This window comes from Dendrobates tinctorius, unplaced genomic scaffold (genome assembly GCF_039654945.1).
Source record: "Dendrobates tinctorius isolate UK_male_01 unplaced genomic scaffold, ASM3965494v1 ptg000011l, whole genome shotgun sequence".
Classification (NCBI taxonomy): Eukaryota; Metazoa; Chordata; class Amphibia; order Anura; family Dendrobatidae; genus Dendrobates; species Dendrobates tinctorius.
This window is the reverse complement of record NW_027361679.1, coordinates 126,228,560-126,256,062: the sequence shown is the minus strand read 5'-3', so window position 1 is coordinate 126,256,062 and position 27,503 is coordinate 126,228,560. Positions and strand designations below refer to the sequence as shown.

Here is a 27,503-nt window from a genome sequence, read left to right as displayed (position 1 = left end):
GGAGTGGGAGCAGTGCTATCGCAAGGCACTGCAGCCCTCACTCAGCTGCGCCCATGTGCTTTTTTTTCCCGAAAGTTCTCTGCCACAGAGAAGAACTATGATATTGGGAATCGGGAATTACTAGCAATCAAATGGGCCTTCGAGGAATGGCGTCACTTTCTCGAAGGCGCCAAACACAAGGTCACCGTCATTACAGACCACAAAAACCTGACCTACCTGGAGTCAGCTAAAAGACTGAATTCCAGGCAGGCCAGGTGGGCCTTGTTCTTTTCAAGGTTCGATTTTTTAATCACCTTTCGCCCTGGCACGAAAAATGTGAGGGCCGATGCCCTCTCTCGCAGTTTTTGCCCCACACAAGCCGAAGACTGTGAACCCGTTCCCATATTAGCCAATGGGATCGTCGTGTCGGCAGTTTCCTTGGACCTTCTGGAGGAGATCCATAGGTCCCCAGAACGAGCTCCTGACACTACCCCCCCCAAAAAATTGTTTGTTCCGAATTCCTTTCGCCTTCAAGTTCTTAAAGAGTCACATGACTCTGTTCTGGCAGGTCATCCTGGGCTCAACAATACCACCAGGTTGGTAACTAGGAACTTTTGGTGGCCGACGGTGGTCAAGGACTGTAAGAACTATGTTTCTGCATGTGAAGTCTGTGCCCGCGCCAAATCCACCCATAATCGCCCTGCTGGCTGGCTTCAGTCCTTGCCCACCCCTGAGAGTCCATGGACCCACATCTCCATGGACTTCATCACAGACCTGCCGACCTCAGATGGGAAAACATGTATCTGGGTGGTGGTAGACAGGTTCAGCAAACAGTGCCATTTTATTCCCCTGTCTGGCTTGCCTAACTCCGAAACCTTGAGCAAATTGTTCCTTGTGCACATTGTACGTCTTCATGGTGTTCCGTCAAATATTGTGTCCGACAGAGGTACCCAGTTCGTCTCGAAATTCTGGAGGGCGTTCTGTAAACGCATCGGTGTTGGGTTGTCCTTCTCCTCGGCCTACCACCCCGAGACAAATGGGCAAACCGAACGTGCTAATCAAGCTCTGGAGCAATACCTCCGTTGTTACGTGTCAGGACACCAGTCCGACTGGGTAGAACACCTGCCATTGGCTGAGTTTGCCTTAAATAATCGCTACCAGGACTCCATTAAAACTACCCCTTTTTTTTGTAACCTTGGATTGCATCCGCGCTTTGGGTCGTTCTCGGCTAGGATGTCGGAGCTCCCTGGGGTAGAGAAAAACATACATCGCTTGAAAACAATATGGTCTGAAGTAAATACGAATTTGAAAGGGGCTCAAGTTAGACAGGCTTCAGCTGCAAACAAACGACGGTCCAAGGGGCCACACTTGGGGGTTGGGGACAAGGTTTGGCTTTCGACTAAAAACATCAAACTGAAAGTACCGTCTGCCAAACTGGGTCCCAGATTTATCGGCCCATATGAAATTATAGAAGTGGTTAATCCGGTAGCCTTCCGTTTGAAACTTCCGCAGTCATTTAAATTACCTAACGTGTTCCACAAGTCTCTCCTCAAACTGTATCGCTCCCCAATTCACCCTGTCCAGTCCCCTCCTCCTCCTGTTTCGGTCGGAGGGTCCTTGGAGTATGAAGTCCAGGGTATCCTTGACTCCCGCCTTGTAAGAGACTCCATACAGTATCTTATACACTGGAAGGGCTACGGCCCGGAGGAGAGGTCCTGGGTCCCCGCAAGGAACATCCATGCCAAGGCATTAATTAGGAGGTTTCATCTCCTTCACCCTGACAAACCGGGTTTTGAGGGTCCGGAGGCCCCTCCTGGAGAGGGGGGTACTGTCACGTCGCCGTCAGACTCGGGGCCCGCTGTTCCGCCCTCAGCCACTAGGAGGCGACGGACTGTCACGCCGCCCTTGGGCTCGGAGCCTGCTGTCCAGGCCTCGGCCACCAGGAGACGCCGGACTGACATGTCGTCGTCGATCTCGGGGCTTGCTGTTCCGCCCTCAACCACTAGGAGGCGCCGTGGCTCGCGCCCGAGTGACGGCGGCAACAATGAAAGGGCTTCTGCGCAGGCGTCTACTGGACGCAGACTCCGCTCCTCTGTCAGTCATGATGGGGCTGGTGCATCATCATCAGGTCTGCTCCTGGGGGCGGTCCTGATGACATCACCAGCCCAGGAGCCTGTGAGGGACGACCTGATCCCTCAAATACCTTGGGACTGGGCTTGCAAGCCGCCGGATATATTCTTGGTTCCCCTACGTGTTGCTTGTGATTGCCTATCGTTAACTCCGACCTCAGCCTGAACTTCTGACTACTCTGTTGCCTGCCGTTTTTGTACCTTGCATTTCTCCTGATTACTGACGCTGACCTTGGCCTGGATTCCTGACCCCTCTATTGCCTGACGATTTTGTACTTCTGCTATTCTCCCGGTTTTTGACTTTGGCCTGGATATTCTGACTCTGCTACTGCCTAATGATTCTGTACCTCTGCTGCCCTCCTGGTTTTTGACTCTGACCTTGGCCTGAATTTGACTCTGCTATTGTCTGCCGTTTCTTGTACTTCTGCTGTCCGCTCGGTTAAGACTCTGATTCCCGACTACGCTTTTGGTCCCGTTTTTATTCCTCTCTGACGACCGTCCTGCTCTGGTCACTGTTCATATTCAGACAGCGCCTCCTGGGCTCTGCTGTAAATCCAGATCCCTGTATAGGGGTAAAGGGTATCAGTGTTTCTCGGGGTGTTGTCTGGCTGCAGCCCAGAACCGCAGACGGACGTTACAGTCACCCTCTCAAGCGTGGACAACCTGCCATCCAGCTGCTGGAGATGCAGCTCATCTGCCATTACTAGCCAGACCCTGGCACTAGTATACTGTTTGGGTTGGCGGATTGCACTGAATAAAAATAAATAATAAAGTGCAATCGCAACCCAAGGTCCACCGTGCAGAGATGGAATAATTGCTGCTAGTGAACAATGGCGGAACTAGACTGTGAGCGATCACCTTAAATGCACTGTGTTAAACGACACACAGTGTGAACAGAACTCAGAGTACCCAGCTCGGTTACAGCACAGAGTGGTACTGCTAAACGTACGCAAGGCACTAAACCCTGTTACACGTCACAGGGGAAGTAGCACGTGGGATGGACTTGCTCTGTAACTCACCTGTGCAAACCGCACACAAGAAGGAGACAGATGCAAGCCAAGGAAAGGAACTCAAGTGACGCTTGATGCAAAACCCTGTCGCTTTCCCTGAGAGGTATAGCCTGAGGGTTGGACTTGCTCTGAAACTCAACTGTGCTAACCGCACATAAGAAAGAAACAGATGCTAAGCCAAGGGGAAGTTACCCAGTACTAACCCTACCTGCCTAGGTCAGTACTCTCAGTGTATAGCGCGACACATGCAAACAGAGTAGTAGCGTATCCACTCCCATACACCACACATAAGTGATACTAGTGTGCCCGCTTGCGCCGCTGGGGGTCTTTTATTCACTTGGCTCCACCCCAAACACTCATGCCCAGTTGGCGGAGACGTCACTCGCAGGCCAATCCAGCGCTGCCACCTCACCGGAGCAGCAAACGTCCAACCACCAATGAGCAGACGCCACATAACGGACATGCTCAGTCGGGTGAACTCTGGACTTCGACTCCCAAGCGTCAGGCTGCACCTGCATCTCGCTGATTACCATAGACTTGGCTGGAGAGCCAGCAGTAACCAAATGAATCCCACGAGCCTGAGCAAGATCCTGGGACTGCCATCTATGCTGAGCAGCATTAGCAGTGGCTGAGCCGGAATTGGAGACCACAGAACCAGGCAATGTTTGGGATCTATCCCGTGCAGTGGGAGAATCCAGGCACCTAACAGGGGGTCCCTAAAATAAATGCTTTTGTAAATTTTGTTGGAAAAATGAGAAATCGCTGGTGAAATTTTAACCCTTACAACTTCCTAGCAAAAAAAAAAGTATGTTTAAAAAAATTGTGCTGATGAAAGTAGACATATGGGAAATGTTATTTATTAACTATTTTGTATGACACAACGCTCTGATTTAGGGGCATAAAAAAATTTGAAAACTGTGAAATTTTCAAAATTTTTGCCAAATTTACATTTTTTTCACAAATAAACAGAAGAAATTTTGAAGAAAATTTACCACTATCATAAAGTACAATATGTCACGAAAAAATAATTTCACAATCAGTGGGATCTGTTGAAGTGTTCCAGAGCTATAACCACATAAAGTGACAGTGGTCAGATTTCAAAATTAAGGCCTGGTCATTAACCTACGAAATGGCTTGGTCCTTAAGGGGTTAAATAGTGTAAGGGGAGTGTACCAATAAGCAACAGCTGAAACCAAAAACCAAATGGACTTTCAGCAGACTTAAACCAAGGACTCTTAACCCTTATGTACCAAAACAAAGAGTAAACCTGCACGACTCCTGAAAGGTTGTGTAGACTCCAAAGAGGACCTGTGATCAGCTAAACTCTGTGATCTTCTGATTGCAGGTGCACCACAGGTCCTAGCAGGGTTCGGCACACTTGGCCTTGTAGTACAGTTGGCTAGTTAAGGGTTTCCTTCCTCAGATTACTGTTCAGCACTACCAAGGCCAGATACAGAGTCATCAAGGAGAGCGGGGAGAGTTCGGGTGTGTGCACACGCTGCGGATTCTGCTGCGGTTCGGCAGCGGATTTGGCCGCTGCGGGTTCGCAGCAGTTTTTGCTGCGGTGTACAGTACCATTATTCCCTATGGGAATAAAAAACCGCAGTGCAGACGGTGCGTATTTTTCCGCACGGTTTTTCTGCGGTTTTGAAACCGCAGAAAGAATTGACATGTCAATTCTTTCTGCGGATTCCGCTGTGGTTTGCCATCTCCTCCATTGTGCAGATGAAAAACCGCAGGGCTAAACCGCAGAGCAATCCGCAGGTAAAACCGCAGGTCTTTTGACCTGCAGATTTACCTGTGGATTTTACAAAATCCGCACGGCCAAATCCGCATCCCATTCCGCAGCTTGTGCACGTAGCCTTAAGCTTTCAACCCTGCAAAGCAAAGAATGCAGAATTGAGAATAATACAGGCTGCAATTTAAAGCAATACATAACTTTTATGTTCATCAATTCTTTATCTAAACTGTAAAATGGTGTCCAAAGGATGATACACAGGCACAAATGAGTGTGACGGAGTGAAAATCAAATTATGACTTGTAAAGAAAAGACCAGGGCATTTTTTGATGTTACTCAGATTGAGCAGAGCTGTACCTGTGAGTACATTTAGTAAGAGTGCCAGCAGAGGGCGCTCTTAGGGCCTATCTCCCAGAATGGCTCTTGTTCTGCTTTTCACTCACACCCAGTGATGCAGCTTAAGGGAGGAGAGCAGAGGGCTGGCTGGGAGTAGGCACAGGGAGGGAGGAAGGGGAGATGTGTGCTGGATGGAGTGAGGAGACAGGGATTTGGCACTTGCAGGAGTGAGGCTTGGGATCTGCAGTGTGTGCTAGTTTGGGCTCAGCATTGTTCTTCATACCTGTTGTGTGGACTGTGCCTCAGGATCTGTTTCTTCTTTCCCCTCAGCCTGCAGGATGTCCTGACTGGTCCCTGATCCCGAGCTCAGGAGTTGTCATCTCCTGTGCTCTAGACCATGAAAGCGGAGAGTGACCCTGAGCTGAGCTGGAGCCCGCTCCTTGCCCCTGGCCTGAGTGAAAGCCATCGTCTCCCTGCGAGGAAGAGAGCCAGATCCACAATTGGGGTACCAGGCAGATCCCCCATGGCATGGAGCTGAGAGGTAGCAGAAAGTGACAAAGTGACAAGCTTTTTAGAACCGTGGTACCGAGCTCGACCCATATTCTAGAACCCTTCTCCGGGATAGTGTCCGGACATGGCAGCGCGGTGTCCGCTGTGAGTGCAGCAAGAAACTTGGACCCCGAGTATGGGGCCCCTGGTCCCACTGCTGCTGGGGGCCCTGATTTGGGTCTGTGTCTGGACAGATGACCCCAGCAAAATGATATCAGACCGGTATGCAGTCTACTGGAACAAGAGTAACCCCAGGTAAGACGCAGCTGCCATTGTGGTGGTCAGTGATAGCATGAGATGAGGTGCAGAAACTTTCTCTCATGATAAAGTATAGCAGGGCGGCCAATGTCCAGAGATACTTGGTGGCGTCGTAGAACGCGGTAATGCAGCCGCAGTTTTCTGGTAAGTACTTCACTATAAATGGAGGCTAGCTAGAAACTTCCGCGTGACAAGCTATGGGGCGAGCACCTCAGAGGCAGCCCCACAGAATCACCCATACAGGTGGGCACCCATCAGGAGGGAATAGCGCTACATTCGCTCTAGCCAGATCTAATCATTTCTACATTTATTTATTTTACTCATTTATATAGCGCCATTAATTCCACAGCGCTTTACAGACATTATTATCGCTGTCCCCGATGGGGCTCACAATCTAGAATCCCTATCAGTATGTCTTTGGAATGTACATGGCTTAATTCATTTTATAGCTTGACCCCAACTGGAGCGAGATCCGGCCAATCATACAAATCTATGCCAATTATTGCTGGGACGATATGATACATTTGTAGCAATATTACGACTCTCTGGCCACACCCCCTTTCTGGAAACAAAGGAGACTATTGGAGCTGAGGGCGCAGGAGAAAACATGGCACAACAGCCATCTCGTGCCATCGGCACAGCGATACATTAACTCTACCATCGTGTGTGAATGATGACATGTAGCGTTTAACAACAGGACCATGAAAAGTGTAAGAGAAATCTGAAGAAGAAAGTGTCCCGAGCTCCCATGTGTGAACACATGTTTCCCATCTTCTGGCACACTGAGAAACTTTCTCTTAGCTGCTCCATGTCACCCTCAGCAATGCTTAATAGGCAGAATTCTTCCCTCAGCGCACACATAGCAACAGCCCAGCAGCCATGTGGGGTTTCCTTTGTGATGGGGTCTCCCTAATAACGTAACGTTCCTCTGGCTAACGTGTGGTTAGATATCTTCGCTCATAGGTGCACATGTTACCAGGACTCAGTTCACACTATGGACCTTTGTTAAGCGTTCTGTATTTATTTCAGTGCTGTCTGTATTAATCTTTCTGCCCCAGTGTCTAAGCTGCAATCCGGCCCTGGGCAGGTTCAGTATGTGGAGTACTTGGGCTTCTCCAGAAGGAAACTCCAGGGACCTGGCTTCTTTCCCTAATGCCCAGAGTCATTATCTGCATTCCATGATCACAAACGGGTTCCCAAGAAAGTATCCACCAGCAGCCTGGTTCTGTGTGTGGGAGGCTGGGGTGCCAGTGCCTGTTACTGGTTAGCATGCACAGTGCGTACTATGTTGTATTGGTTGGCAAGCACAATGCGTATTATGTTTAATTGGTTGGCATGCTGAGTACATATTATGTAGTATTGCTTGGCATGCCACATGCTTATTTTGTAGTATAGGCTGGCATACATATTGTATTCTATGTGTAATTGGATGGCATGATGGATACATATTATGGAGAACGGGCTGGCCAGTATATAGTGTATTATATGTGCCCAAATAAGCAGGCACCAACTTGTGCAAGTTGCCAACAAGTCTGTTTGGGCATTTATAATGGCATTAGCAACACGTGGCTTTAGTGTAACACAGACGTACACATTTAATGGGCTAATGGGTTCGTGGAACATGGAACACGAATGATAAACTACTAGAGAGTGTGTTTTGTATTCATGGTCAGTATATATGTGTATCTGTCCTAATGAAGCTAGCCAGTGTGTGTGCTTGCGATAGGTCTTGGTGTGTAAATTGGGGGAAGGTGTGTTGTGTGTATGTCTGTGTGTATGTGTATGTATGTGTGTGTATGTCTGTGTGTGTGTGTATGTCTGTGTGTGTGTGTGTGTATGTCTGTGTGTGTGCGTGTGTATGTCTGTGCGTGTGTATGTCTGTGTGTGTGTATGTCTGTGTGTGTGTGTGTGTGTCTGTGTGTGTATGTGTGTGTGTCTGTGTGTGTATGTGTGTGTGTCTGTGTGTGTATGTGTGTGTGTCTGTGTGTGTATGTCTGTGTGTGTGTGTATGTCTGTGTGTGTGTGTATGTCTGTGTGTGTGTGTGTATGTCTGTGTGTGTGTATGTCTGTGCGTGTGTATGTCTGTGCGTGTGTATGTCTGTGTGTGTGTATGTCTGTGTGTGTGTGTGTGTCTGTGTGGGTCCGTCTGTGTGTGTGTCTGTGTGTGTATGTGTGTGTGTCTGTGTGTGTATGTCTGTGTGTGTGTATGTCTGTGTGTGTGTATGTCTGTGTGTGTGTGTGTATGTCTGTGTGTGTGTGTATGTCTGTGTATGTCTGTGTGTATGTCTGTCTGTGTGTGTCCATATGTGTCTGTGTGTGTGTCTGTGTGTGTGTGTCCGTATGTCTGTGTGTATGTCTGTGTGTCCATATGTGTCTGTGTTTGTGTGTGTCCGTATGTGTGTGTATGTCTGTGTGTGTCCATATGTGTCTGTGTATGTCTGTGTGTGTGTCCATATGTGTCTGTGTGTATGTCTGTGTGTGTGTGTCCATATGTGTCTGTGTTTGTGTGTGTCCGTATGTGTGTGTATGTCTGTGTGTGTGCATATCTGTATGTGTGTGGTAGCCTCTGCACATTGGAGTCACACTCATACTTTTTGTTACATGCTTTTTACAAAGTTTAGTTTGTTTACTATCGCTTTAAGGTGATTTACTTTCCATAGGTAAGTAAAATGTCTCGCGTATCGCACTTTAAAGATATATTTTATATATATGTACATCGCATGTGACAAGGTTACCTGTTATCTGTATGATCAGCATGCATTGGATTTATTGTACTGGAGTAATCTTCATTTATTTGCACTTCAACATAGTATATAGCATGACATTGCATGTTTGGTGTGATCCCAACCTCGCTGTTCTGTATGTTATTGAAGTACCTCATATAACAGTGCCTCTGACGTAGTGGTGCCTTGTTCGGATCGTGTACTATAGTAAACTGCTATATTATCAGTGCAGAATTCCTGGCACCACCATTAATATGGGTTGGCATGATCATTGTATGTACTATAATGTGGATTGTGTATGTACAATATATACATGTATGGGTGAGTTCCTGGTTCTATGGCATGTTTGCTTGACACTTAATATGCACAGTTCAATGATTAGTGCCATCATATGTATATTGAGTCTTGGAGGCAATATTAATAACATTTCCTCCAAATGGCCTCTTTTTGGGTCGTGGAGGAAACGTCATGAGTCATGACTGTATCCATTCATTCTACATTGGAATGTAAGAATGCATTTGTTGTGATCAGCATGACCGAGCATGACAGTGATGTAAAATAATCCTAAACCTCACTGATTATGCCTATTCACATGGGATCCTATTTGGACCCACCATCCATTTTCCTATCTTATTACTGTAAAACACAATGGACAAACCAGTAACATGTGTGTTGAGCACATTACAGTCAGAGGGATGTGTATAGATCACAGTGGGCATGGTGCCTGTATGTCATAAAGGTCCTATAGTAGCACGGTAAACCTTGGCCTATGACTAATTGTCACCCATCATAAGGAACCAGTTCCACAATTGAATAGATTTGGGCCATTCTTTTTTGTATTTACCACTAAGTTATGATTACGTTTCTTAATGCAACCTGTTGCTCTCTTTTGATGCAAGCTTTGATTAATATATGTACTGTAGAAAATCCATATATTTTCGTTTCATATATTTACATACACTCTGTTGGTGTCTAGGCCAAATTGTAGAACTTGATTTTCCAGTGTGTATCATGCTTAGTAAGTTGGCATGTGCCCTGTACCCTCACCTAGAGTGGAGCGTACGTTGCCTTTTGTACTTTAATCTGGGTTGATATCAGATTTTGTGATCTTACTCTTTCTAAATGATTTCATAACCTACCATTATTTAATATTCCATCTCATAATATTTGGAGTAAAATAACATATCCTTACATTGACTCACTTAGAGTCAAACAGGAGCTGTCGGTTGTGTCGTGTGGTTCCTAAAAATGATGTCAAATGTCAATTTCAGAAACATGGAGTTCTTCTAGGAATATGCCGTCTGCAGCGTCCCCCCATTCAACGTCACTAAGTGTTTTGGGCAATATTTGCAGAGGGGTGATCACTCTGTGCCCAGACCTGACAGCAGTTAAATGTTGTGCCACCTAATCTAAAAGAAATTATTTCGGAAGGAAGAAGCAGTCTTGTCATCTATCCCACCACTATTTGAAAAGCGTAGGAATAGAGAGAGGAGCTCAATGCACATCCAGAGACCACAAATCTAGTCTGAAATCGTTCAGAGAAATATGTGACTGATCCTGTTGTGAAATTTCTGGTTTCGGAAATGTAAAAGTCCATTGAGGACTTGCACTGCTCGGATGTAGCAGCCGTCTTATTCTTTGGGAATGTCTTCATGCCCTTCGATACGAAGACAAAAGAGTTAATGTGAAATGGTCATTGGCCTTTTTTTTTCTTCAATTTTCACATTCTCATAATAGGTGAGTTATCATAAAAAAGTAGGCTTCTAAAATATAATGCGGATTTTGTATTTTTTTTTTGAGACTCAGAATCTAAGAATTAAATCCAAGTTTTAAAGCCCCACATAACGGCAGAACTCCAGTTGTGAGATGAACTTTGTAAAACTTCTTGCCTCTGTGCGATTGTCTAGGCATGTTCTGGAAACCCTGGTATACTATGGGAAGGCCAGACTGGCTAGGTGAGCTCACGTTGGGACAATGAGACGTTCCGGCTGAGAGCCTGTGGGCTATGCTTCTTTGTCCTCAGCAGTTCCCTTGCTCTGCTACTTTCTAACATATGGATTTTATTAGATGCATTACACCAGATCTTCGTCCCATTTCCCCCGTTTGGGTTTTCTGTATGCTTGGCCTAAGATATTTCTTTTGTTCAGTTAAATGCTCAACATATGTTAAAATTCTTAAAGGATCCCAAGTCTGGTGCGAATAAACATCTTTTTTTTTTTTTTTAAGCTCAGCATTTCCAGACCTGGCCGGCTTCTTTCCAAGTGCTTGAGTTATTAAATGAAAAAGAACAGTCTGAGAGGATTAAGCACCTCACATAATTTAACACACCGATAGCGATCTGTAAAAATAGCACTGCCTACTTGCTCCGAGTGTTCCGGACAAGTTTTCAGGGAAAAATCCAATAAATCAAACAAAAAAGTGAACATTTCATCCTAAACTATGTTTTTTTTTTTTCTGCAGCCTTTCAGTACAATGATGCTATTCACTGGAAAATATAGAAAATTGTTTAATATGCTACTATGAGATACAACATAAGATACTACAGTAGATTTTTGTAACAATCTAATGTTTTTGAAGAAAAAAAGAAAAGTTAATTCATTAATTGGATGAGTGTTCTGCGTCCACAAATCTCTTTATATTATATTAAGAGATTATTTAGAAAATTTTACAAAAATTAGACAACTTCACTTAGAGGCTGCCATATACACACAAACAAGCACACACACACATATATATTTTTTATTTATATCAATACATATATTGATTTATACAACATTTTACTCCGTTTTTTACACATGTATTTGTACTTGCACTGTCCTTTTGCCCTTGTATCATGTATATGCACAATTTACCACAATTGTACAGTATTTTGTCCTCTAGGTGATGACACAACTTCATTTTCTTGATCATTAAATATTTTTTTTACACTGTGCAAATATCCTTTTGAAAACCAGCTACTGTATATATTCTGCACTCCCTCCATATTATTTCCTGTATTCTCTTTTTTGGCATTCTTAAATACATATAAATTGATTAGTCACCATCCAAGTATTGCAAAAATAGTCTTAAAAATCCTTTTTTTAAAAAATAAAATAAGACATACAGTATAAATTATATATCTCTGCATATTTAAACACTAAAGACAGAATATCAATGTCTCTTTATAAAAGCACCTATATATTGCTTTTTTTATGTTTTTTATACTGTGCTACTACAACTAATCTACTATAGTGAATACAAGAAATAGGAAAGTGATGCATTACTATGAATGTGATTTACCATTATCGTGTGACATGGAAGATACAACCAACAGCTTTTAAGAATTTCACATATTCATATTTAGGGGTTTTTGTAGTGCCCTCATTATCCCGGCTACTTTTCATAGGAATTACCCTATAGGGTAGTCAAGTAAAAAAAGTCTGGAGAAATTTGATTCTAGATGGGAGGTGACATTGTTTGACACCGTATGCCTGCAAACTTCGGATGTTTGGGAACAATCATTCCACCAGGATGGATTTTTCGTTACTTTCATAGACTTTGCCAAAGATCTTTTGCCCACATGCTAACACATATCTGAGGCTAGTAGTTTAACCCTTAGTGACCACCAATACGTCTTTTTACTGACCTGCGATATAAGAGACTAGCATCCACCGACAGGTGCCAAGCCAGTACACTATAGCTGACAACTTGCCTGCATCAGCCACAATCAGTGTTGTTACCGACTATTATTGTTTAGCTCCTTAAATGCTGCTGTCAATAATGACTAACAGCATATAGATGGTTAACAGAGTGTGGGGGCTTCCTCTTTAAACCCATAGTCTTGATCGTGTGGTCCTGATGTTTGCCATGGCACTTCATGGGCAAATAATGGCCTGAAAGTGTGCCAACTAGAGTGGCCTGTTCAAACGTTATCAACATTTAGGTGGTAAAAATATATATCTTCTTTCCTGTTATGCCACTTTGCATTAATTCCTGAAAAGCACCTGAAGGGTTAATCAACTACTTGATAGCAATTTTTGAATACATTGAGGGCGCTGTTTTTAAAATGGTATCACTTTTGGGGGTTTTCCAATATATTGGTCCCTCAAAGTCACTTCAAACTTGAATAGGTTCCTAAAACAAAGTTTTGTAAATTTCCTTGAAAAAAATCAAAAATTACTGACACATTTTTAAACCTTCTAGCATCCTAACAAAATAAAACAACATTTTACAAATGTTAGGGATGTAAAGCAGACATGAGGTAAATGTTATTTATTAAATGTTTTAATTTAAAGGTCGAAAATTGCAATTTTTTTTCAAATTTTTGTAACATTTCTGATATTTTTATAATTAAGCATAGACAATATCGACATACATTTACCATTAACATAAAGCACAATATGTCACAAAAAAACAGTCTCAGAATCAGTGGGATGCAATGATGTGTTCCAGAGTTAATAATGCATAAATTGACACTGGTCAGATTTAAAAAATTTGGCTCGGTCACTAACAACCTTCGTCTCATACTGAGCTCATTGATCACAGTTTATAAGGTACTTATGCAGATCGCCACATTCATATGTATCAGAGAGAGTACCTTAGCCGGCTGGTCTCAGGATGTCAACTACAGTTATCCGGTGGCCTGTGGATCAGTAAATGTTGCATCATATGTGACTTGTGGAAATGACTTTATTCTTGATTGATCAATACTATTACAGAGATTGTTATATACTACCTGCCGATAAATGCTGCTGTTGTCCGACATGAGATATTTACCATACATGCTGTCATATTATGTCCACGAAAAAGACTTTCATCCATCATAGATTCAGATTGCCCAAATTTATCAGGTTATCTTAGGCCATGTTCTGTATTTGTTCTCAACTGAACAGCTTTGTAAATTGTGGTCACTGAAAATACCCATAGTCATTTTGGAAGCTACGCAGTTGTAGGTCTCAAAAAGCTTACTTCAATAGGTGTAGACTGTGTGGAAAGATTTGCCATTTTCAACCTGATTGGAGAACCTATTTGAATGAGCTAATATCTTACAAAATTGCCAGGGTACATAGCTAGGACATTTGAAGAACACTTGCTGGACCCTACAAGTTCCTTTGCAGTGAAGGCAGGTCTTGATAGGAAACGTTAGAATGGTGGTAGACAACGGTAGTTTGGATAATTTTACATAGGGGCTTCTTCCTCTTCGCATGTGGAGCGAGGTCAATGATCAGAGTGATTTAACGCATTAGATCTTGCAGATAACAGGGTGGGATGTGCGGCCATGATCTGGTTCTTCTACTATTAAGCCCTTCAGGTGTGACCATGTGTAGATATATGGTTAAATTTTGCAGGTAGTGTCCAGTTTTATACTGGTTAAAATTGCAAGTAATAAAATGATGTACTGTTTATCTCAGAACTCAGAAGGACTTTGCAGAAAAGATTTTTTTTCACCATCCAGTAATCCAGAATAATTACTACCAGCAATTCCTTATCGCTGTTCTTTACAGAATCTGCTACTTTCTGATGAAGGTCCTGGTGTCGGACCCAAATTTTAAAAAAGTGTAATTCTTCTTTTCAGCAAATTCCTGCTGAGAGCTGAGTTCTACATCATTTTATTAGAACCCTACTCGGGCACCTCCTCGGATCTTTGGAGCGCCATACACTACTAACTACTCGGGCTAAAATCACTGACATACTGGATTTGTGAGTGGAAGCCTTACCTATTGTCTTTTAAGCTCTGTCACTTGCAAGGCACAAATTATTTTCCTAGTAAGAGCTGTCGTACTTGGTCCAATGGTATTTCGACGGCCTTCAACCATAGTCTGTTGTAGGTACGAATATTTCCTTGCCTCCTCTGGTGTAATAATTTGCCTTGTACATGATATATAACCCAAGAAACGTCTGTTGCCTGTATCACAGCGGTATTTTTTATCTTATCATTTATTATAATACTTAGACCACATGGATATCAAGGTTTTTGGGGACGTATAAAATCATGGTAATATTGGTAACATTTTTCTTGAGGCCCCACCATTTCTAGGCATCCTCCCTATACATTTACATTTACCATTTTATTATTTCGCACCAATGTTGTATTCACTGTATGCAACGTATATGTATAAACGTATAGAATGCAAAACAAAACGGGTTAGATATGAATGATGATTGTTGTCTTTGAATATATCTGTAAATGTTGTCTGTTCAAATACTTTTTCTGAGATCTTGCAAATTTGGCCAAAGGGAGGAAGTGGTATTAAATACAATAAGAACAAAAACCCACCTGTTATATCACCCGCTGCTGAGACCCGTGAATGGATGCGACGGTCACATGGATATACGGGATGTTAACGCTGTGGCGTAAGAAAAGGCCGGTGTGGAGCAGTGGCGCTGGTGTGGCGGATTACTTAATCGAGTGAGTATAGGTTATCTGGTCATTTTATACCATTCTTTCCCTGTGGCCACATTTTTCAGGATCTCATAAAGGTGCACAGCGACACCATTAAGTTGAAAGTGGCCGTTGCTCAGAATTTTTTAGATAATAAAACTTTGCAGTTCCTTTTTATTCTTAATCCATGATCATTTGATCTTATTGTCAACCATTTTGCATTTATTTTTGTGCTCACAGTCACATTGATTTCTAATGTTTGGGCTGTACTCAGGCTTTTTGCTCTAGTAATAGCACTCACTAGTGATTTTTATTTTTCAGTTGCTAGTAATTAGCTTCTCGCTCCACAAAATGATACGAAAATCGCTTGGAAATCTTTTGTTAGTCACTTAAAAATCAGTAGTTTCTGTGACTCTGTAGAAAAATGACTTTGCACACATGTAGGCCCCGACCCACATGTACTGTGAAGAATAAGGCTAGAGTGTAGCACGTTATTGCATGGCTTTGGCCCTGGTAATATTGGAATAACACACCTAATACAGGCGCCAACTAAAACGCAAACATTCATGCAGCTAAATTCAGAAAACGATATATCGGGTTAAAGACAGATACAGTGCAAAGTTTATGCGGCTTATTAAGATATTTGGGAAATAAATACTTTAAAGGTGAATTATCATGAAATACGTTATTTTCCTCATGCATATGGCAAAGTAGATCATCATTATCATAAACATATTCCGTGATAGTGTGCTACCCCATGCCCATGGTAAATCATGATGGCCCTTGCCTATCTGAAGCACTGAGGAGCACAATTCTCTCCGTGATGACTAGAAACTTGGGCTTATGCTTTTATTTCAGGTACATGAATTATTTTTTATAGAAAATAGTACATATATACTATAAATGTGTGGCATTAAATCACCAAGGATAGTCCACAGATATTATGATATTCTAATGGCCAACCAAAGGGCACATACATAGATGTTTGATAATGCTTTAAGGGCTGGAGTTCATTGATTGTTTGCTCTGCACTAAAGGGGAGTTCTCTTTGGTTAAGTCTATATGCAGCGGGGGACACAACCATATATATACTTATGACTGCTATGCACACCGACAAGCCTGCATGATAACTCAGGACTGAGAGCCAAAGTTATCATGGATGATTGATACTCATATAGACAATCAGGCAGAGATAGCTATAGATATTGGAGAGATAGGTAGGTATAGTAGATAAAGCGCCATGGAATAAATGGTGCTATAATAATAATAATAATATATAGATAGATATGTATATAGATGATAGATAGATATAGATATGTAGATAGATATATAATAGATAGATATGGATATAGATATGTAGATAGATAATAGATATGGATATAGATATGTAGATAGATAATAGATAGATAGCTAGATTGATAGATATGGAGATGGATAGATAGATAGATAGATAGATAGATAGATAAAGCGCCGTAGAATAAATGGTGCTATAATAATAATAATGTTGGATAGATATGGATATAGATAGATAATAGATAGATATGGATATAGATATGTAGATAGATATATAATAGATATGTAGATAGATAATAGATAGCTAGATTGATAGATATGGAAATGGATAGATAGATATGGGATAGATAGACAGATAATAGATAAATGGTGCTATAATAATAATAATATTGGATAGATATGGATATAGATTGATAAATATGGAGATAGATATGTAGATAGATAGATAGATACATAGATAGATATGGAGAAAGACTGATAGATATGGAGATAGATATGTAGACTGATCGATAATAGATATATGATAGATATGGAGATAGATATGTAGATAGATAGCTATGGGATAGATAGATATATACCGTAGATAAAGTGCCATGGAATAAATGGTGCTGTATTAATAATAATAATAATAATAATAATAATAATGGATAGATATGGAGATAGATATAGAGATAGATCAGTAGATATTAGATAGATACTGTATATAGATAGATAAAGATATGTAGATAGATCGATAGATATGACATAGATCGATAGATATGACATAGATAGATAAATATGAGAGATGATAGATATGTAGATGTAGGCCAACCATGTGGGTCTGAAATAAAACCACATTTTTTACTCTTTGAAAAGGAGTGCTGCCTTCAGTTTTTTCATATGTAGATAGATAGATCAATAGATATGAGATAGATGGATCATACAGATGGAGAAATCTTACAATACAATGTATAATACTTGTTTTTCTGTGGTAATATTACCATCTGGTAAAATGGCTATGATTTCATTTCTTGCAGAATGTTTCTATGAAAAAGCTGTGTAGTAAGCATGTTTCAGCTAGGTACAGTGTGAATATGAGCCCTGAGAAGCCTAATAATTGTGCCATTTTCTTCTTGAGCTGCATTTTAGGGGTTTCTTTCTGTGTTTTATGACATTTCAGCTTATCCGGTAATGCATCAGTCGTATTAGAAGCCGAGTCTGGATCGCGCACACACACCAGACAATTAGTTGCCAGATTGCCCTGTAACCTCACCATCGTCACCCTCTCTAATTTGCTCTTTCTTTTCCTCTGTAGATCTGTTGTCTTTGTAGCCGCACACACTTTCCTTTGATCCGTTGCCAGCGTTATTTGCTCTCAGCTTCAGTATAGGAAGTTGTCAATCATGTCTCTCCGGCAGGAAGATTCATTCCCATCACACCTGGGGACATTTCCACATTAGGAAAATGGAAAAAAAATAATAATAATAAAAGTGCAAGAATTGAGAATCTGCTACATGTTTTTATGCAGTGCGCATCGCTTACGCCCCCTGCTGATGCCGACTGAAGTGTGAGGCAATCTGAGGAAGGTACATTTGCAGTCTACAAAAAGCTTTTTTGCTAAAATGTGCATATTGTTTTCAACTTTCATGTCCGCTTCTAAATAAATATGTTTTCAAAACGATAAAATTGAGAAAAAACCTTATGCAATAGTATTCTCTTGATCTAAGAGGTCAAGTTGAAATTAAAACACCAAAATACAGTATCTTGAGGCTTGTTCTCTTAGGAACCTTTCTTATGTAATAATTATATCAGTAAGGTTTCCAGCCCTCCAAATTCTTTTATTAAACCCGCGTAAAGTATGTTTGTGAGTAAGAACCCTTGTAGGCACCTGGAGACTGGAACACCTGCGCAACACCCCTGGAAATCAATTTTCGGCTAAAATGGACTGAGAAATCGCATTTGTCTTGGATAATGTTATTGGTCACAACAGTGGTAACATTTTAATCAGACCAACATAACATGCTATTGTGGACATGCCGAAATAATCAATTTACCATTAGGCTTGTTACACCCAGCTATACTTGTAAATGTTACCTGTAAAAAGACAATTTGTCTTTTGTATTCCTGTCTAAAGGAATAAATAAAAATATAGCTCCAGCAAAATTAGAAAAGTGCTGTGCTATAAAATCATTATTTTTATTTTTAGTAAATCTCGCTGTCCCCCTGACGCCTAATATACTGACAGTTTGGCCAGATCTGTACACTATAGTATAGCCAGTTTGCCCCTTCTCTTCTCTACACTAAAGTCACTCCAATATTAGGTTGTTTTTTTTAAAGACTTTTTCTTGCACATTTTGTTTTTGTGAGAAATAGATTTTTTGTGTGCTTGGTGTGTGTGATGAAAGTTTAATAAAATGTTCAGACACCTTACAGGAGTTTCGAGTTGCCTCTGTCCAGCAGGTTTTCAAACATATCAGTTTCCATGTATTCGTAGCACTACGTGAATTACATAAAGTATATGTAGCACTTTTCTCCATTTTGCCAGTCACCCGGATGTTTGACTTCACAAGGCTCACTGTCAGGTAAGAACAGTCTGCTACTGAGGGTAACCAATGATTTGTTTGGAGGAGGAAGATGTTCCACCGCAGCTAGCTACTGTCCTGAGGACACCACACCTTCAGTGAAACATGTTGGGAGGACTTGTGCTTTCAAACTATTTGTCTTGGCCTTCCATAAGATTTGACACCTTGAGGAGTCACCACAAGTTAATTAAGACTATGCCATGTACACAGTGATGATAATTTAGAAAATGTAGGGACAAAATGGATAATTTCTAATTCACCCTGCTATTGTAAATGTAATTAATTAAAAGCTACGTTTTAGGGCTAGTGAGTTTTTTGGGGGGTTTTCCTCAATTTATCTTAATATTTTTTATATTCCTCCCAAATCGTTAATGTGGTGCCGTTATATGTCATTTCAGTTTTATCACAGTATTCAGAAATGGTATGCTTCATGGTTGTACAGTCTTAATTTTTTTTAAAGAAAACTTAGGTGCTCATTTATTAAAGTGGTTTAAGTTGGTTATGGCTATACAACTTATTGAGATTTCCCTCGGCATATTAAATTATTATAGTTTTATTATAAATATATATCTTTATGTTTACCTCCTGTTTCTGGCTTTTCATTCCCATAATGCTATTGATCAAACACTTCATTGAATACAGTATAAACTCTAACCGAGGAGCCATGTAGTGTGACACAGTACCAAAAAACAGAGAGCGCCAGCCGACTGAACAAATAACGAGTATAAAGCATAGCACACAATACTATAACAATTAAATATGGCACGGGGAACGCATCCTCAGTCCCCCCTTATGCAGCTGTGCCTTCTCTTTACAAATTATCAAACCTCCTTGGCGGGAAATTTCAAAAGCTTGGGGCTAGTGTTTTCTTCAAAATCATACAAAAGGTTTAACATGGGAATGATCCACGCATTTTGGCTTTCCCCTTCATTAGAATATGGCAAATGCATGTTTCACACGCCATGAAGCATGTGTTTGCCATTTCCTGATGAATTGAAAACCTGAAACGCGTGGATTATTTCCCCTGCATTAAGTATTATACTACTCTGTGCTTTGTTTTTTTATCACTGTTCGTTTAGTTGGCTGGCACTTTCTGTTTCTTTTGTGATGTCTCATAATGTTATACCATCTAGTCCTGCTTATGATGTCTAGCAATGGAAGCTGCAGACCAACGCTATAGTGTGGAGCTTTGTGCCTTGCGTGAGTGACCGTCCCATCACTTACAGAGTGTAAGTTCACTTGTTAATTTTCCTCTTTTTTTTTGTTCTGGTCCTTTTCTGTCATCAGAAACACCCAACTAGAGCCAATTTTTTTTTTTTTCTACATGGGGAGCCATATAGGGATGAAGGGAAAGAAGAGAATGGGAATCATGCACTTTGATGGCGCTTCAGTGACACTGTGACAACATAATTGCCCCAAAGCGGCTCCAATTAGCAAGTGCAAGCTAGCTTTTTCCTTTCACTTCTATCTCACTTCTTAAGATGAAGATGACCAGAACTGATTGACATAAGATGAGTTCACACAGATATTCAGCAGATAGGTGCTTGTAGTTAAAAGGGTTGTCTGTGCAAAAAGTGCTTAATACTTGGGGGTTGAACCACGTAAAAATAACAAAATAAATCATACTCACCTGCTCTCACCCTCTTGGATCCAGCGCAGGCCACTTTTTGGTCTTCGTCAGCCCTGGAATTACTGCACTGTTCATTCGACGACAGAACTGCTGTGGCTAGTGGTAGGCTGCAGTGGTCAGGAGACTTGAACAGCACATCATCATGAAAACATTAATTAACGCACGGTTCAAGTCACCTAACCCATCACCTGTGGCTGGTTGAATGGTGATGTGTTTGCTGTGGTATTGAAGCAGACAGGGGTGGCCGGCACTGGATTTAGGAAGATGCCAGTTGAAAAGTTAGATTTATTTTGGTATTTTTACATAATACAGCTTCCAAGTATAAAGCACTTTTTGCCAAGACAACCTCTTGAACTTACCATCCAAGGAGTTTGGCCTCTTAGGCGAATAACGAGTTGTAGGGAAGTGGCTTATACTTTTTCTTCATTCTTGACTGTACATAAAGAAATCTAACTTTACAAATCATTATGTTAGAATTATTTCCAACAAAAGAAAAAAGATTCGGCACCGCTGCACCACCGTGGTCTCATGAACAATCTAAAGAGACCCCTCACACACAATATGAAAGCCACATACCCCAAGGAACAGGTGCTCAATCCTGTAGAAATATGCAAAAATCCAATAGTGCAATAAGAGAAAAGAGGATGGCACTCACCGTTAGCAAAAGTAGAAGTCTTTATTTCATGGATAAAAATGCATAGGCTTGGGAGCAATGCAGAGAGTGCGGACAACGGCCGTTTCGCGCTCCTGCGCTTCAACGGGTCCTAATCAATTAGTGACTTTTGGTAACGGTGAGTGCCATCCTCTTTTTCTCTTATTGCAATATTAGAATTAATCATATTCATGACAGTCTGAAAATAGGTCACTGTGCCAAATATTGTGTTTATGATCCTTTTAAAATGAAATGGAGGGTAGAAAAAGAAGGATCTTGTCATTTATAATACAGTGTTCCAGGTAGTAAAGTTACTGCTGCAGTCAAGCAGATGTTCGCTTTCATCAGTGACTTTCACCAAGATGATTAAAGTTCATTCCTGACGGGAGGATACGAAGCAGAGCACAGGGCGCCGCTGGAAATGTCTACAACATGAATCTGGTAGATTTGTTAATCTGTACTAATAAAACGTTCCTAAATATCATCCTTTGTGTCACCATACTGATGCCATGCTTAGAACAAACAGTATGTGACAATTGTCATGTAATCATCTTCGCAGTACTATGAGCGGCACACATGGCAGAGACGGTAATAAAGCGTTATTTCCTTATAATGAATATTAGTTGAGACAAATTGGCACTGTTACTAATTGCCCCAGCTGACTTGTCATTGGTCCTCCTACAGTAACCAATTATATACCCGTATTCTTTTGGTACCTAGGTTGCGCTTTGTTTGGAGGGAATAAAGACAAATAGCATACATAGATGGCTGCAGAGCATTAATGTCTTGTTCACCAGCAGACCTTTCTCAGGCCTCTTGAGTTTCTCGTTGAATAAAAAGTTTCCAACGTCCATACAAATCCACATTCCCTGTCTGTGAAGTATTTTATTTGATAAATTTTGAGCGACATTGAAGTTCTTCCCTACCAGTGTCTGGACGTGGAAGGAATACAGAAGGAATCAATGGCGAGCCTTCTAAATACGTCTTGTTTTCGGCCTGACCTGCATCGTTCTGTATAAAAAGCCTGTCGTCCCTTGTGCTTTCAATGGTCATTATTTATCGTTAAGTGTGGGGAATGTCCATTTACGCTGCGCTGTGTAAGGCCTGTTCATAATTGCTAATTATCTGTTAATGAGGTTTCCCACTAAGCTGAAGCTGAAGTGATATACATAACTGGGTCCTGCCTTAAGATGCAGTGCCCTGCCCGGACAGCTGAAGCACTTACAAGCAGAATGAATGGACACTACCTTTTTGTTAGACCACAGCACTTCTACAAACAATAGACCACAAGATGTTTGTACAGAATATACAGATAACTACTCATAGTATCATTAGGAAAATGTAGAAAAAACAGTCACCAATTTTGGAAGGCAATGTGGGCAGTCCCAACATGATCAATAGTGATGTACAGAGAGCATATTCATCTATAGTTCTCCCAGACGGAGCTAACATTCCAATTTCCTGGGAACCAGACATGGGAATATTTTACAAGAAACCAGTCAACCCAAGAGAGTATGTTTAGACTGATACATTGGCAGCGATGCTGAATAAAGCAACTCGGCAGGAAAAAGTATGACAGCGCAGTATGTTTAAAACTGAAGTATGTACTGTCCCATATCTTAAAGCTTTTAAAAAATGCAGACTACTATAAAAATGTATATTTGTGGTCTGCAATGTTAAAAAGTGATTTTTTTAAAAAAATTCTATTCAGTACAATAAACTACTACTACATTGACTGCAGCTCCAAAATATGAATATATTACAAACATTAAACACATACATACTTTATGACATGTGTGTAGTTGAAGGGTTGTACTGCTGGCCACCACTATCCAAGTCCTGTATGTTTCCTATCTTAATGTACACTAGAAGGGGACCAAGTGATAACACATTTGAAATGTGTGTGTATAGGATTGCACACTGGTACAGTATATTACATCCAGCCTTATCTGTCACATCAATAAGAAATCGAATCCTGATATGGCAATATAATTTAATGCATCAAAGGTCTAAATCTTTTAGCCCGAGATGGTCTCCAGCTTAACTAGCAGTGATTTATTTCCATATCTCCTTTCTGAGGAAGGAATATGACAGGCCAGTACTGATATTACTACCCTGACATTATTACATTATTAATTCCTGTCCCATTCCTCAGTCACCTGACCACTGAGGCCAGTGATTGTCTGCAGTGGTCTGGTAACAGGAGCAAGATATTAATGAAGGGATGTGCCTCTGATGATGGGTTGTTCCACTAACCTGACTGCTCTAGCTAATCTTGGGCCTAAGCTGCCAGGTGATCAAAGAACAGAACATCACGGCTTCCTGTCTCCCCACAGACCAACAGAGCAGCCTGCGCTGGAGTTATTGGGGGAGAATGTGAGTATACATTCCTTTAAAAAGTTCTTACCCATTTCTGGAATCAGTAATCATTTTTTTTAAGTCAGATAACTCCTTTAAGTCTACTAGCCAGCACTATAATTGGTTTAGTTGTGAGATCTTCAGACTCCCGTTAAGGGGTACATAGTGAGGGGTACATGGAGTGACCAATTATTACTAACAGTGTGCTAAAATTCCTATTTTAAATAATATTGTGAGATGACACATAATTGCAGGGCACCTGTTTTACAGCATGTAACAAATGGCAGCGTGGTTTGATTTTTTTGAGATGTGACGAGTACGCACCACATATTGCATTCGTAAAGCAGGAGCAGTGGCTATAACTGACCCGCTAGCAGGATTGGCACCTTTTATTCCATACCAGGGGCTGTTGTGTTCCTCTGTTTGTTGTTGTTATTGAATATTTTTTTAACGGTATGCCAAGCACACAATGTACTGGATGAATTCCATCCTATTCTGCATCTTCAGTGACATCTGTAAATTGTTCTCTATTATTTTCCTTGTGTTTGGAAAAATGAAATATCATACTAATTACTATTTATAATTCAGTTCATTGTAATTAATATTTTATCACTTGCCAGATTTCTTTTATTTCTTTATTTGTAGGGGATTTTTTGAGTCTGCTCTTAACCAGGTCCTAAATATTTTTGCTTTATTATCATGACAACTAGGACTTGTTCACATATAGATTGCAATGATTCACGAATGTGGATATTGACGAATCAGGTAGCAGCCCTTCATATGGGTCGCCCTCCCAGGGCCGTGGGGCACTCGGTACCGGGCCGGTGTCAGCGGCATGAGTCACAGCAGCGGTGACCCGGTCCGTGGCCCTGGGCGCCCAATATATAGGGGAAGTTGAATGGTGGTGGAATGTAGTTAAATTAATAGTTCGTGACGCCACCTGTGGTGTTTGGCAAGTGAGGTGTTAAGCCGACGCTGCTTGCAGATCCTCTGGGGCTGGTGGTGTGTTGCAGCCAAGATGGTGAAGCTCCCCACAGGTGGAGCTGTAGCCCCAGGGCAGTGTAGATGTGGAGTTAGAGGGGAGGCACAATCGGTGTAGAAGCTGGTACCCAGATGAAGCGGTGCCGGGTGCGTTGGCTCAAGAATGAATGGAGGACTCCAGGGCTTGTAGTTCCAAAACTTTACTCACAGTCTGTAGTACACACAGGTGCCTGCCTCCGTGCCGTGTCTTCCAGGTCAGGGACTCAGTCAACCTCCAAGCAAGATGGAATACTCCCTTCCAACACTCCGCCAACTTGTGCCTTTCTGAACGTCTCCTCTATAGCGCCTTTAAGTGTGAAGTACTCCCAGTACTGAGTTACACTGGAGTGCCTCCTGACAGATGTTCCCAAGAACTCTACTTGTACGGCAGACAGCTTTAGCCTGCTTCGGGGACTCCTTACTCCTGAGTCCCGGCTCTCTATCCAAGTTGCTGTTGTGCCCCCAAGTCTTAGATGGGAGTAGTGCATTTACAGCCCACTACTCCACCCGTGTCTGCTGCAACCGGCCTTGCGCTTAGAACTTCTAGGCAGGGTTCTCTCCTAACCCACATCCTCTCTGTTCCCTTTTACTCCTTCGTTCCGTACTAATCTGTCTCTTATGGAAGATCGGGTTTCAGTTAAATGTCTTTCTCCTTTCCTTTCCCGTGCCAGCAGACCCAGGTCACTGAGGTCTGCTGCAGCACCTCCTTCCTCCATCCCTCTCTCCGGGATATTCTTTCCTCACTCCTCTCTGAGTGGCTTCCTCTCTGACTGACCTGTAATTCTAAACCTTCCCACTCTTTTATGTATTCTCAACTCCACCTGCCTCCCTGCACGTTTAGTGTTCCTAGCAGGGAGCCACCAAAGGTGCTCTGCTACACTCCAAGCAGGGAGCCGCAATGTGGCTTTGCTGAACTACTGTGTTGTGTGGGCTGCAGATGTTGGAGCGTGGTCAGGAGCCTCCAACTTACCTGGATGGTGGGGCACCACACCTAAGGAGGAGGTGCAGTACCTCTGTGGCGACTGAGCCTCAGGGGCGCCACACATATGCGTTCCAATGGCATGTGCACAATTTCAGCCCAGGATGCGGAGGCTGCCCAAGTGGAATGAGCTCTAACAGGAAGTGGTGGATCTTGCAGATTCAGAAGGTAAGTCTCACAGATTAAACTCCTGATCCACCTGGCTAAAGTGCTTTTGCTAGCTTTCCATCCATGGTTAGTACCTCCTTATTAAAGAAACAAATTTTCATCTTTCCTAAATGGATGCATTTTCTGAAGATAAGTAGAATTATTTTGACATGAAGTAAGTGAAGATCCCACTTCTCATTGTTCCTTGTATCAGAACATAAGACCAATAGGGGTAGCTGATGATTGATATTGAAGGAAGAGACTACTTTTGGTAGAAAGCCTGGAATGAGCCTTAACCCCTTCCTGACATCCGACGTACTATCCCGTCCACGGTACCCGGGCCCGTATGACCGTGGACGGGATAGTACGTCTACCGCGATCAGCGGCGCCCACGTGGTGAGCGCCGCTGATCGCGGCCGGGTGTCAGCTGATTATCACAGCTGACACCCGGCACTATGTGTCAGGGGCGGTCACGGACCGCCCCCGACACGTTAACCCCTTGCACACCGCGATCAAACATGATCGCGGTGTACCGGGAGTTAAAGGGAAGCATCGGGAGGGAGGGGGCTCCCTCCGTGCTTCCCTGAGCCCCCCACGGCAGCGCAAAGTGCAGCGCTGCTGCGGGGGGCTCCTATCCTCCAGGCCCCCGAATCCAAGATGGCGACGGGGGCCTTCGGGGACCTGAGGAAGCTGGCTTCCTCAGTGCCTGCAAAGCGCAGGCAAGAGGAAGTCTGCTTCAATGCCTGTGACAGATTGCTGATCTGTCACAGTGATCTGTGATGTGACAGATCAGCGATCTGTCACAGGACAGTGATGTCCCACCTGGGACTATGTAATAAAGTAAAAAAAAAATTAAAAAAAAATGTAAAAATAAATTAAAAAAAATCGCCAAATAAATTAGAAAAAAAAAAAAAAAATTCCCCCAATAAATCCATTTTTTGGAAATAATAAAAAAAAAAAACAATAAAAGTACACATATAAGGTATCGCCGCGTCCGTAATGACCAGCCCTATAAAACTGTCCCATTAGTTAACCCTTTAAGCGAACCCCTTAAAAAATAAAAATAAAAAACGAAGCAAAAAATAATGATTTATTATCATACCGCCAAACAAAAAGTGTAATAACGCGCGATCAAAAAGACTCATATAAATATCCATGGTACCGCTGAAAACGTCATCTTGTCCCGCAAAAAACGAGCCACAATACAGCATCATTAGCAAAAAAATAAAAAAGTTATAGCTCACAGAATAAAGCGATGCAAAAATAATTATTTTTTATATAAAATAGTTTTCATTGCATAAAACCGACAAAAACATAAAAAAACGACCTAAATGAGGTATCGCTGTAACCGTACTGACCCGAAGAATAAAACCGCTTTATCAATTTTACCGCACGCGGAACGGTGTAAACGCACCCCCCCAAAAGAAATTCATGAAATGCTGGTTTTTGTTCATTCTGCGTCCCAAAAATAGGAATAAAAAGCGATCAAAAAATGTCACGTGCCCGAAAATGGTACCAATAAAAACGTCAACTCGTCCCGCAAAAAATAAGACCTCACATGACTCAGTGGGTCAAAATACGGAAAAATTATAGCTCTCAATATGTGGTGATGCAAAAACTATTTTACAATAAAAAGCGTCTTTTAGCGTCTGACAGCCGCCAAACATAAAAACCGCCATAAATAGTAAGTCAAACCCCCCGTTATCACCCCCTTAGTTAGGGAAAAATAATAAAACTAAAAAAAAAGTATTTATCTCCATTTTCCCGTTAGGGTAAGGCT

At 41.9% G+C, this 27,503-nt stretch overlaps 1 protein-coding gene across 1 annotated transcript in view; it reads left to right on the top strand.

The window, feature by feature from the left end:
* Positions 1–5,352: 5,352 nt before the first annotated feature.
* Positions 5,353–27,503, top strand: part of EFNA2 (ephrin A2) — a 433,374-nt gene continuing 411,223 nt past the window's right edge. The window contains exon 1 of the mRNA XM_073547298.1: positions 5,353–5,996. Within this exon, the coding sequence (XP_073403399.1) occupies positions 5,878–5,996 (119 nt within the window). The 5' untranslated portion in view covers positions 5,353–5,877. The remainder of the gene's footprint in view (positions 5,997–27,503) is intronic.